Source organism: Stylophora pistillata, chromosome 1 (genome assembly GCF_964205215.1).
Source record: "Stylophora pistillata chromosome 1, jaStyPist1.2, whole genome shotgun sequence".
Taxonomy (NCBI): Eukaryota; Metazoa; Cnidaria; class Anthozoa; order Scleractinia; family Pocilloporidae; genus Stylophora; species Stylophora pistillata.
Genome location: NC_142519.1, coordinates 60,050,765 through 60,063,262, shown reverse-complemented (window position 1 = coordinate 60,063,262; position 12,498 = coordinate 60,050,765). Strand labels below are relative to the sequence as shown.

Below are 12,498 nucleotides of genomic sequence, written 5' to 3'. Positions count from 1 at the left end.
TTTTGCGAAATGGCGTTTTTTCGCTTTTATTTAGCAAATATGTCCTCTTCATCCGAAACAAAATGTTTCCACCAATAAAAAGGTCAATGTCTCTAAGAGCCTGGTCACCTCTCATTTTATTGACCATAACAGAACTCGTTTCGCAAAGTAGTAATTTTGACAGAATTACTATTTTGCGAAATAGCGTTTTTTCGCTTTTATTTAGCAAATATGTCCTCTTCGTCCGAAACAAAATGTTTCCACTAATAAAATGATCAATGTTTCTAAGAGCCTGGTCACCTCTCATTTTATTGACCATAACAGAACTCGTTTCGCAAAGTAGTAATTTTGACAGAATTACTATTTTGCGAAATGGCGTTTTTTCGCTTTTATTTAGCAAATATGTCCTCTTCGTCCGAAACAAAATGTTTCCACCAATAAAAAGGTCAATGTCTCTAAGAGCCTGGTCACCTCTCATTTCATTGACCATAACAGAACTCGTTTCGCAAAGTAGTAATTTTGACAGAATTACTATTTTGCGAAATGGCGTTTTCTCGCCTTTATTTAGCAAATATGTCCTCTTCGTCCGAAACAAAATGTTTCCACCAATAAAATGACCAAAATTTCTAAGAGCCTGGTCACCTCTCATTTTATTGACCATAACAGAACTCGTTTCGCAAAGTAGTAATTTTGACAGAATTACTATTTTGCGAAATGGCGTTTTTTCACCTTTATTCAGCAAATATGCCCTCCTCGTCCGAAACAAAATGTTTCCACCAATAAAAAGATCAATATTTCTAAGAGCCTGGTCACCTCTCATTTTATTGACCAAAATAGAACTCGTTTCGCAAAGTAGTAATTTTGACAGAATTACTATTTTGCGAAATGGCGTTTTTTTGCCTTTATTCAGCAAATATGTCCTCTTCGTCCGAAACAACATATGTCCACTAATAAAATGATCAATCTTTCTAAGAGCCTGGTCACCTCTCAATTTATTGACCATAATAGAAACTTGTTTCGCAAAGTACTAATTGTGACAGAATTACTATTTTGTGAAATGGCGTTTTTTTCGCCTTTATTTAGCAAATATGTCCTCTTTGCCCGAAACAAAATGAAAGACAACTACTTGTTTTTGTTCTCGATTGCTCTTTATTGGCTCGGAGTTTACTCTTTATTGTTGTTATAATTCTGTTTTCTATTCTGCTCTGTATTCCTTGTATTTTGTTCTGTTCTATTTATGGTTGCCGCAACTCGATTTTATAGCTGACCAACAAGCCACATGCGTGACTGGCAATTCCAGCCGAACTCAATTAACGCTCGATGTTTAGTCAAACTACTAGGAAAATACGTTATAAGGTGACCAGAGGTGACCAGGCTCTTAGAAATATTGATCATTTTATTAGTGGAAACATTTTGTTCCGGACGAAGAGGGCATAATTGCTAAATAAAGGCGAAAAAAGTCAATCTTGCAAAATTTCGTTTCGTTTCGCAAAATAGTATAGAAAACAGAATTATAACAACAATAAACAGTAAACTCTGAGCCAATAAAGAGCAATCGAGAACAAAAACAAGTAGTTGTCTTTCATTTTGTTTCGGGGAAAGAGGACATATTTGCTAAATAAAGGTGAAAAAAACGCCATTTCGCAAAATAGAAATTCTGTCAAAATTACTACTTTGCGAAACGAGTTCTATTATGGTCAATAAAATGAGAGGTGACCAGGCTCTTAGAAATATTGATCATTTTATCAGTTGACACATTTCGTTTCGGACGAGGAGGACATCTTTGCTAAATAAAAGCGAAAAAACGGCATTTCGCAAAATAGTAATTCTGTCAAAATTACTACTTTGCGAAACGAGTTTTATTTTAGTTAATAAAATGAGAGGTGACCAGGCTCTTAGAAATATTGGTCATTTTATTAGTGGAAACATTTTGTTTCGGACGAGGAGGGCATACTTGCTAAATAAAAGCGAAAAAACGCCATTTCGCAAAATAGTAATTCTGTCAAAATTTTTACTTTGCGAAACGAGTTCTGTTATGGTCAATGAAATGAGAGGTGACCAGGCTCTTAGGAATATTGATCATTTTATTGGTGGAAACATTTTGTTTCGGAACGAAAGAAGCGTAAGAGTCGCTCGAGGCGATAGCCGAGAGCGACTCTAGCTTCTTGAGTGCTTAGCAAACCTCCCAAGTGCATCCATAACTCAATAGTGTACGGTGTGGTGTTTACCATTTGTTTTATAACATAACATTGATACATTGTAGCTAAAGAGTTCCCTTTTATTTAACAAATCTTACGTGACCAGAAAAAACAAGCGCGCGCGGAAAAATAGTCTTTGCATTTGCTCACGTCAGCAGCGTACACCCATGGGCAAATGGGGGACGCTAAATTGACCAATCAGAGCGCGCGCTTTACTTTGGTTATGTTATAATTTCTAATTGAGGATGTACCCGTTACTGTTTCGGAATTCATTTTGTTTCAGTCCAACAAACGTTTTCGTTAGGGAACAGTCATTATTTATCGTCTCACCTGGGGTAGGGCGGTTTAGAGGATTTTTGGGCAGTTACATGATTTTCCAGACGAAACAGAGGGGGGAAGGTCAGTCGTCGCTAACAGAGTTCAACGCGGGTACCAAAATCATTGACCGCCAGGGGAAAAAGAGGAGCAGGTGTTCAGTCGTCGCTAAGAGAGTACAAAGATCGAGGGAGCCAAAAACATTGACCACCAGGGGGAAAAGAGGAGGAGGTGTTCAGTCGTCGCTAACAGAGTACAAAGGGGGAACCAAAAAAATTGTCCGCCAAGGGGGAAAAGAGGGGAAGCAACATATGGCAATCTGCTGTCTTTCCTTACACTTAGTAGCACGGAAAGCCGTAAAACTCTTGAACAAAAGCTCATCTTTCAAACCGGCAGTCTAAATCCCACAGGGATCAACGAACGCTTTCCATTCCACTAACTTATTCGTATTTTTCTCGTTGCGATGTTCCCACCAATAACGTAGCTCCATTTTCTGCCTTTAAAAGCACCTTAAGCGCTGAACGAATCTACAGAGCAATGATAATGCCCATATTCACTTATTGCGGTCAAATTACGCTTGGTTGGTCAAAGACACGAAGGTGCCAAATAAGAAACCTGGAACAACGTAGTCACAGGATTATTCTGCAAAACTCAAAATGTCTAAAATGTGAAAACTCCGTCTACCCACAATTGAAAATTTTTTAAAGAAAAAGTCTTTTTTATTTGTTTTTGATTGCCTAAAAGGCAATGTTTGTAGTCCTTTCAAAGAATATTTTAAATTGTTAACCCACGATTTTAATACAAGGAACAGAGGGACCACCGTTGCTCTCCCGAAAGTGAGACTTGACTTTGCTCGGAAAAGTTTTTATTTTTTAGGAGCCTCAGCTTTTAATTTTTTACCTTCAAAAATCAAGCAAATTAGCAGTAGGGTACCATTTAGGGAGTCTTTAGATCAATTTTTTGCATAGGGCATTTAGTTAGGTGCGTAGTCAATCTTATCTTTTTCTAGTTTTTATCCTTATATTATGTTATTTAGACAGGACCCCATTGATAACAGTGCTCCTGCACTGAAGGGCTATCCTGTATAAATATTCGTTGTTATTATTATTATTATTATTATTATTAAACAATCCACAATTCCTCTATTCGCTCCGACGAAGGGCTAACGCTCGAAACGTCAGCTTTTGTAATCGTTACGGTGGCCAATTTACCATTTCAACTTTGTTGATATATCCAAGTGAAAGAATACTTCGCTTTCCGCTTTCGTTTTCGTGGGTAAATCGGCCCTCTCGATATTGATTTCGAATTTATACAAGCTATGTTGCTTGTGTCCTTGTATTTGAATGTTAAACGTTCAAATGTTTTAGAGTGTTTAATTAATTCTTATATGGCAGCTTTGATGCTCGTTATTTGAACAAAAATCGACGCAAGTAGGCCAGAAGTAAACTTTTCAAACTGCCCTGATAATGCCATTTGAGGTTTCCTTCTTGCGCATTATCGCAGCACCTTTACGAAGAACTTGGTAGCTTAGGGGTAAAATGAGTGTTATTACCTTTCTTCTTTCTCATCTCAATCCTTTTGACAACGTATTTACACAGAATTACGTAAAAATACTCTGGATTTTCAGCTATATTTACCACTCCACATCGATAGGTTAGTATTAAAATGATATGAAATCCTCAGAAGATATCAAAACATCCTCACTAATTACTAGCAATAAAAAAAGCTAATAAAAAGAATATTTTCACCGTCGTAACAACAGTTTTATACTCAAAAAACCCAACTAAAACTCTAAATTGGGAACGCGTTACAGTAAAAAGACTTACAACAATGAACGACTAAGCGATTCAGTAAAATGTTTCTCGGATGAAATGTGTTAGCTTGCAACACAGGAGTCTTGGGGTGCTTTCTGGTTTGCTGTACATGTCCAAAAGCAAGAACCAGCACAGGCCACCCAAGCTCTCTTTGAGAACCACACAGGGAACACAATTTGCATATCGATTTATAACGATTTGAATGGGATTTTCTACAAGATAGCCTTAGAGATAGTTAAAAGTGAAAATATTAAATAAAAATGGCTTACCTTATTCCATACGTGTGTTGCTTGCTCCTGGTGTCGTTATTTTACCGATTTCACTTGATTTCTTAAAGAAAAAACCAGGATTAAAAAAAACCGCTTAAATCAAGTGAAATCGGTGAAATAACGACACCAGGAGCAAGCAATACACGTATGGAATAAGGTAAGTCATTTTTATTTAATATTTTCACTTTTAACTATCTCTATCGATATCTTGTAGAAAATCCCAAACAAATCCTTATATATCGATATGCAAATTGTGTTCTTTGTGTGGTTCTCAAAGAGAGCTTGGGCCGCCTGTGATCAGAAGAAAGGGGACTGGCGCGAGACAAAAACAAACCAACTGCCTGGAGGGGACTAAAACACCTGAGAACAAGTTGCGATTGAGTCTAGTTTTGAATCTGATTGGTCTAGATGGTGGTATGACTTTAAAAGGCCAATCACGGGGCGTCGTAAGATTATCTAAGCCCTTACAAGTAGAAATATTAAAGAACTTTGACCTTTCAGTTCTAGGTACGTTTTCCCCTGTGCTGAGTGTATGGCTTCGGTCGATTTCTAACGAATGTAGTTCTCATCACGTGATCGCGCCTGCTGGAGTCCTCTCGATTTCTTCCTGATCGGCTGGAGCTTGCATAATTTTGGTAATCATAGTGGCCCCTATCATAACCACGAAAATTATTGGAATAATAATAACCATCACCGTAATTATTATAATTCCTTTCGGAATAATTACGATGATCACGTTCAGGATTATGATAAGTTCTATCATAATTATCATGGCGATTATAATTATCACGATTATCTTCCCCGTGTCGTTCGTTTCTAAACCTCCTTTCCGAGTAATGTCTACGTTGGGCTGGGTTGCTTGTGGGTGGTTGATAACGATTCACGTGTTGATCATGATAACGTGATCTGAAATCGCCACCATTCGTATTTCCCCTGATGTAGTTAGATCTCCAGTTTGCTTTGTCCTCTTCAAATGCGTCGTGCTTCGTAGAATACCTTGACTTGGTATGAAGATGTCTTGGTCTGTCAAATGGAATTTCGTCCCGTTTTCGGTTATCCCCAATACAAACGTAAGATGGGAAATCGCTGTTGAAAGTAACAAAACTTTATACAATTGAAAACGGTATTTTTGAAGTGGTATACCAACGATTAGTTAGAGACGTGCACTTAACTTAGCTTCGTCAGACTGAGTAAAAAAAAGTAAAATAGTTTACTCACAACTTGGTATTTTTTTTGCGAAGATCCTCCAAGTAATTTTCACGCTCCATATCATGTCCTCTAGCTTTATTGAATGCTGGAAAAGGAATTAAGACCAAGAAGAAGTGTTACTTTAGATTCATTGATCACGACATTAGGTCTCCACAGGTTGGAAATAAGAAGCAAGTTATCAGATCACTTTTGGAAAAAATCTGGTCAAAGATTACGGCTTTGACCTCAAGGCTTATTTTACCTTTGATTGCATCTTCAGGGGTGTATCCTCTGCATTCAATAAGATATCTACAATGAGAAAAGTGAATTAAAAAAAGTCAAAAGTTACTGAATAAAAAGTCAGAATTTTCAGTCACATAATTTCATGATTTGGTTAGCTAGTGCAGATCTTTATCTCACCTACAAACTACATAACCACTTCTGTTCAGGCCGTGAGTACAATGAACGCCAACAACAGAATCTGAAGAAAAATCAAAGATGGCAATATAACTTATGATGTTCATAAAAACCCTTTTCAGATGACGTTTCAATATAAAAGCATGCAACAGAGAAGTAAAATGTAAAGTTTACAATTCATTTCTCCTTTGCTTCATTCAGCATGACACAGATGTACTGGTACTCTAGTGAGGACACCCAATATTTCTAAATAAAACTCAGGAGTATTGATTACCTACTTATCCCTTAGACCCCCAAAAGTGACTAGCATCTAATTTCTCCTTAAAATATCTCCCCTGAATTACACATTTCAGTCATGAGAATTAAAGAAATAATCACCAACTAAAGAAGCTCTTGATTATTAAACAAATTCTCCTTATCAGTACTGTGGGAAATGTGTGAAAACAATATGGAGAAAACGTATGATGCACGACCCACGCAGTAGAGAGCGCTATTTATGCAATAGCGAAAACTGATTTATCATCACGGGTTTATTACGAATCAACTTAACGGCCTGCTCCCAGTTGGCTTGTTAGCTTAATTGGTAGAGCGCTGCACTAGTATTGTAGAGGTCAGTGGTTCGAATCCCGTACAGGCCTGACTTTTTTCAGGTCTGATTTTCGCTATTGCATAAATAGCGCTCTCTACTGCGAGGATCATGCATCATACGTATCTATAACCGCAGTTCAAAATATATGAACTTCATATATTCATTGAATATGGAGAATATTAAACTGCTGCAGTAATAACACATAAAGGGTTAACAGACTGAAAGAGGAAGTTGTTTGTGTCACTATGTTTCTTACCTGAGTTACTCTTCTTGTTCAAAAAAGTGCAGACATCAGTCTTAAACCTTTGAAAGAATATAACATTGCTTTTGTCAATATAACAGGAATTGTTATCTAGAACTCAACTGTATTATTCAAATTCTTCCTTACCTTTCTACCACATTTTCATCTGGAATTTCTTTTCCAACACATTTGATCTTGCGATAAAGTATCCCATGGTCAAAGAGCTCCTTTACCAATAAATGAAGAATGAACCAGTTACTATTTCGGTTGAAATTATATTGCCTAACATCAAGGCATGTTTCATTGATAATATCTTTTAAACTGAAGTCCACTGCAATAACCATTAAGTTATTGTTCCTCCCACATGGCTGCTGGTTTGAACATACTTGAAAAGTACAGGCTAAAACCATTCTTTGATCTACATACCTTGGAATTATAGTATCTGTAAGTGTTGGTGAAGTCCACAACCATTCCAAGTTTTATATGTTTTTGGCTGAGGTGATTCACAAGATCCATTGGTGTAAACCTTAAAAAGATTGAAAAGTGCAGTTTTTTAAATGCGTGTGATGAAATGAATGTTGATGGAAATTTCAAGAAATTAGCATCTACATATCTAGTAAATAACAACATAACTACCTTTCATATGTTTTGATTCCATTGTCTTGATCACTTTCATTGTCATATTGCTGCAACAAGATGGCATTTCTAAGTATTATGGATCAAGTGATATAGTATTTATGTCTACAAATTCAAAAACCTGTCAGTTCTACAGCTTGGTTATTTGGATAAGGTAGTCCTGAGAAGGATGGCAGTTGGTGATTGTTTTCAGTACTGATACAAGGGATACACAACATGAGGGATACTTCATATCAATTATCAACTAATAAGAAAAATCCAGGTCCCCAGATGGGATTTGAACCCACAACCCTCCTTGATCTAGTCGGATGCTCTAACCACTGAGCTACTGGAGACTCTATGGTGAGCAAGAGTCAATTTGTGGGTATCGACTGGAACCGCATCGCACGGCTACACAGCCAAGTTTAGATCAGTGCATGTGAAAGTTGAAAGTTTCAAAAGTTGAAAGTCTCAACTAACAAGCTGTTAATCATTTAAATATTTATGCATGATTTCCACCTTACATGTGACAAAGGTGTCTTAAATGCAATAATCTTTTCTCCTTGTATGGGTACCCCACAAGGTTTATAGTCTCTCCACCTGTCACGAAACAGAACAAACTCATTGTTAATCGTTGCTTACAATCTTAAAAGTTCCAAACAAATCCATAGAGTTTTAAAAAGGTTTAAAATATGTCAAACAAATTTGAGCATTAGCACTACATGTGGACAAGAAAATGCCATTCGTGTTAGACCATTTGGATTGTTAAAAGAGGAAAGTTTCTAAAGAAACAGTGTTGCTGCATTGGTGGGGGTGGGGTTGGTGGGGAGGGTATTACAGGATAATTTGGTTTTATTAACTGAGTTGATAATGTAAACTGGCCACCCTAAAGAAGTTTTAATGCAGACATTTCGAGTAGCAATATGCTACTTATCAGAGAAATATGAGGATAGTTATCATGTCAACAATTGTGTGGCATAGAGCTCCAGTTTACTGAAAAATCATGATAAATTTTACCTAAAAATTCATTCCTTCTAATATCCAGATGGTTGTATGGTATCTAAATACACACAGATTTTACACAGGCATGGCACCATTTCATTTTATGACGACGATGACGTTCTTAGGCCTTTTACACCCTAGCATCGGTATGCATATTCTCCATACTGTTCCCTACACATTTTCTAAGGTGCTGACGAGGAGAATGTATTCAGCAATCAGGAGCTTCTACATTTTGTGATCAATTCCTCTGTTCTCGTAACCATATGTTTGATTCAGGGGTGAAAGTCTGGATATACACTTAATCAATCGAAGGTATGTGAAGTACACCTCACTGATAACCCACTTGGTCAAATGAATAAGGGCTGAAAGTTTCTAATGAAACTGTGGTGCTGCGTCGGTGGGGGTAACAAGGTAATTTGGTTACATCAACTAAGTTGAAATTGTAAATTGGCCACCGTAACGAATAAAAATGCTGACGTTTCGAGCGTTAGCTCTTCGTCAGAGCGAATGGAGGAATTGTGGTCAAAGTTCCTTCCGATCTACGGAGGCTTTTAAAAGATGTACTTACTTATCAGGTATCCTTTTGTCAATAACTACTTCTGTATTCATTTTCCTGCAAAACCGAAGAGAATTTAACGATAAAAGGCTTTCTAAATACACAAATCCCGGAAGATGTAGTGAAAATCGAAACATCGCTGAAAACGAGAAGGAATGGGAACAAAGCGAACGTGAAGAAATGCCCAGCGGCTTCTATATTTGGTACATGCCAACTAAAGCTGATCTCCAATCTTCTATGGACCTCACGGTTAATCATCTCTTCGAGTGTGAGGCTTGTTCGCCGTTCTTAATCTTATTCTTAAAGTACACACCGACAACTTGTACCAATCAAAGAAGAGAATAAAGATGCAAAGAGCACCTCAGCCAAGCTGTTTTGACCGGGTTAAGATTGGCTTCATGATCGGATTTGCTATTGGAATGAGCTCTGCTGCACTGTTTGGAACCTATTCTGCGTTCAAGTAAGATGCTTGATTTTATTTTACTACAGCTTTTGGAACTATAGCGTTATTAGTACCTCAACCTATTTTAAGCGGAATTCTGTCACTTTATTTTTCTGGAGCCAAACTTGTCGTCTATTCATATGGAAATCACAGCCCACTTACTGAGATGAAAAAGAAGTAACTTTTAAGGTTCATCTCAGTTTTAGTGTTCACATGGAAATATTTTATGTAAACTTTTCTGTGATCCTGGATAGAATTTTAAGAAACTTTCATTGCCATGCCCCTCCTCAAAGTAATGACAAAGTGTGTGAACACCAAAATGTGTTCATATTGAGGTAAGAGTGAACAATAGCTCCCGTGATCGGCTGTCGGTAACCCTTTGGCCAACACATTACCGACAGCCGGCCGAACGACACTTTAGTCTGCAACATAACGAAAACTGTTGGCTGACTGACGGTCGTCTGTCGGCCAACTGTTGGCTGACAGTCAGCCATCTGTCGGGCTACTGTCGGCCAACAGACGGCTGACCGTCGGCCGACAGTAGCTCTTGGGCACTGTTCTTCACTTTTACCCATATTGACATAAAAAATTAGGAGGAGGGAGAGGGTTGGGTAGGTTTGTATGGGAGGAGAGGTTGGGTTGGGTTGTTCAGCAGGGGGGAGGGTTGGGAAGGGTTGTGCAGGAGGGAGAGAGCTAGGCAGGATTGTACAGGGGGGGAAGGGTTGGGTAGGGTCATATAGAGGGGGTGGGTTGGGTAGGGTTGTACAATTGTTCAATTATTTTGTCTTAGGTCACAGCCTGGTAAGGGAGAAAACTGGTGAGGCAGCAATCAAAACTTTGACCTGAGTAGACAGGCTGGCTAGCCTTGCAACATTATCATCTTACTTTTATGACAAAGAAAATTATTGTGAGACAAGATTTTAGTAACTGAAGTCATCTGCATGGATGACCATGTTTATAAGCAGAGGTTCCACTAGTTAAAGAATTACTCTCTGGATGGAATGCTAGAAAACCACAAGAAACACCACAGCAAACTTGAAAACCTGACACTTGTTCTTTTCCACCAGATATGGATTGAGAGGAAGAGAGTTAATCAGTAGTGTTGGAAAGATCATGCTTCAGGGAGGAGGAACATTTGGGGTCTTCATGTCTGTTGGCACAGCTATCAGATGTTGATTGCTAAGAAAGTGTGATTTTTTTATTTTGTACTGAACACCAGATATTGCCAAGGTCAGGATATTATCATGAGAGAGATGTTGACAAACTTTCAACCCAGTCTGTGCTATCAATGTTTATAATGCATAGGACACTGAATCCTGTAATATATTATGACAAGTTCAGCAGAGAACTAAGGGAAATAGATGGAAATAAAATGTAATAGGGAAAGTAAAATCATATCATTGTTTCAATTTTGTTAGTGTCAATTTCAGATTTGTTTAATCTTTTCTTGTTGAATTTTTGTTGTATATGTGGCAATTGTAGTTTAATAATAATAATAGAAAAAAAAAATAAAAACTTTATTTATCCTGGTGAGAAACTGGTCAATCGATCAAGATGTAGATCGACTGGTATTAATCGGTGACCAGTTAAAAAGAATTACAAGCAATAAGAATTACAATTACAAATCTTAAAATGTATAAATTATATATAAAAATTACATTTAACTTGTACAAATATGATTTACGCTGTCCATGTTTACGAGGTAAGTGAAAGTTCTGCCTTTAAATTGTGCGAGTGTTGTGAGCTCATGAATCTCTCTTGGCAGTTTGTTCCAGGATTTAAGGATTTACAATCTTCACCCATTACACTGCAACATCAGTATGTATATTTTGCATACTCTTCTCCATACAATCCCTAAAGTGCAGCAAAGGAGCATTTGTTTGACAAGCCAGAGCTTCTTTAGTTGGCTATCATTTGCTTTATTCTTGTGACCTTAATGTGTGATTCAGGGAAGATATTGTATCAGATGCTAGTGACTGTGAGGGGTGAAAGTGATAATTGCAGTGGAGGTCTAGTCTTTTTTAAAGAAGATACATTAAAGCTTTTTAGTTTTCCAAGGAAAAATGGGTGGCATGAAAATCAGGATTCTAAATTATATCTTCAAAGCAGTTGAAAACAAAATGGTGACATCTTGACAAAAGAGAAAATGGTAATTGCATTCAAAATGATGAGGATGGATAAGATTGAATTAATTATTTTTGGATTTCAAGCAGCAGTAATGATTTCAGATAAACTTTAATGTATATCTGTATTTGAATATTAATTTTGCTGTTGGAAACTTCAAAACAGTAATGTCGATTTGCTAAAGGTGTTGATTCATAAACCTCTCCTTTAGCTTTGGTCTACATCCTATGCATTGGTGTAAAAAAGAAGTAGTGCTTGAAGTGCTCTTTATATTGGTTCGTTATAACGGAAAAGTTAACTGATACCTCTTTGGTAGTGAACTTTCCCCTCCCTTACCCCCTCCCCTGTGCTTCAAAGCGTGCACACACCCCTTAGAACTGATTATTGTCATACTATTCACCGTATTTATTATTAGTATTTATTTACGTATTTATTATTTATTATTATTATTTATAAAATATATGATTTTCATATGTTTATTCTATCTCATTTATCACTTTCACGGGTTCATTACGAATCAACTTAACGGCCTGCTCTCAGTTGGCTTGTTAGCTCAATTGGTAGAGCGCTGCACTAGTATCGCAGAGGTCAGTGGTTCGAGTCCCGTATAGGCCTGATTTTTTTCAGGTCTGATTTTCGCTATTGCTTAAATAGCGCTATCTACTGCGAGGATCGTGCCTCATACGTATCAAATACCGCAGTTCAAAATATATGATTTTCATATATTTATTCTATCTCATTAGTTACTT

General features: G+C 37.3%; 2 protein-coding genes across 2 annotated transcripts in view; one reads left to right on the top strand and one right to left on the bottom strand.

The window, feature by feature from the left end:
- The window catches only part of LOC111347589 (eukaryotic translation initiation factor 3 subunit A), an 86,051-nt gene extending 76,707 nt beyond the window's left edge, over positions 1-9,344 (bottom strand). Inside the window, exons 1-6 of the mRNA XM_088726685.1 lie at positions 9,196-9,344; positions 8,150-8,225; positions 7,647-7,696; positions 7,437-7,536; positions 7,158-7,237; positions 7,026-7,072 (exon numbers count right to left, since the gene is read on the bottom strand). Of these exons, the coding sequence (XP_088582811.1) occupies positions 7,026-7,072; positions 7,158-7,237; positions 7,437-7,536; positions 7,647-7,696; positions 8,150-8,225; positions 9,196-9,320 (478 nt within the window). The 5' untranslated portion in view covers positions 9,321-9,344. The remainder of the gene's footprint in view (positions 1-7,025; positions 7,073-7,157; positions 7,238-7,436; positions 7,537-7,646; positions 7,697-8,149; positions 8,226-9,195) is intronic.
- Positions 9,345-9,419: 75 nt separating this feature from the next.
- On the top strand, positions 9,420-11,162 carry LOC148743495 (reactive oxygen species modulator 1-like). Its single transcript, XM_088726853.1, has 2 exons — positions 9,420-9,643; positions 10,693-11,162. Exons 1-2 carry the CDS (start codon positions 9,531-9,533, stop codon positions 10,799-10,801), a joined length of 222 nt encoding a protein of 73 aa, XP_088582979.1. The 5' UTR covers positions 9,420-9,530; the 3' UTR covers positions 10,802-11,162.
- The last annotated feature ends 1,336 nt before the right edge of the window (positions 11,163-12,498 follow it).

Excerpts from the sequence above, each read along its gene's own strand:
- LOC148743495 (XM_088726853.1), top strand. The coding sequence starts at position 9,531 with ATGCAAAGAGCACCTCAGCCAAGCTGTTTTGACCGGGTTAAGATTGGC. Across the intron at positions 9,644-10,692 it reads GGAACCTATTCTGCGTTCAA|ATATGGATTGAGAGGAAGAG; the intron begins GTAAGATGCTTG and ends CTTTTCCACCAG.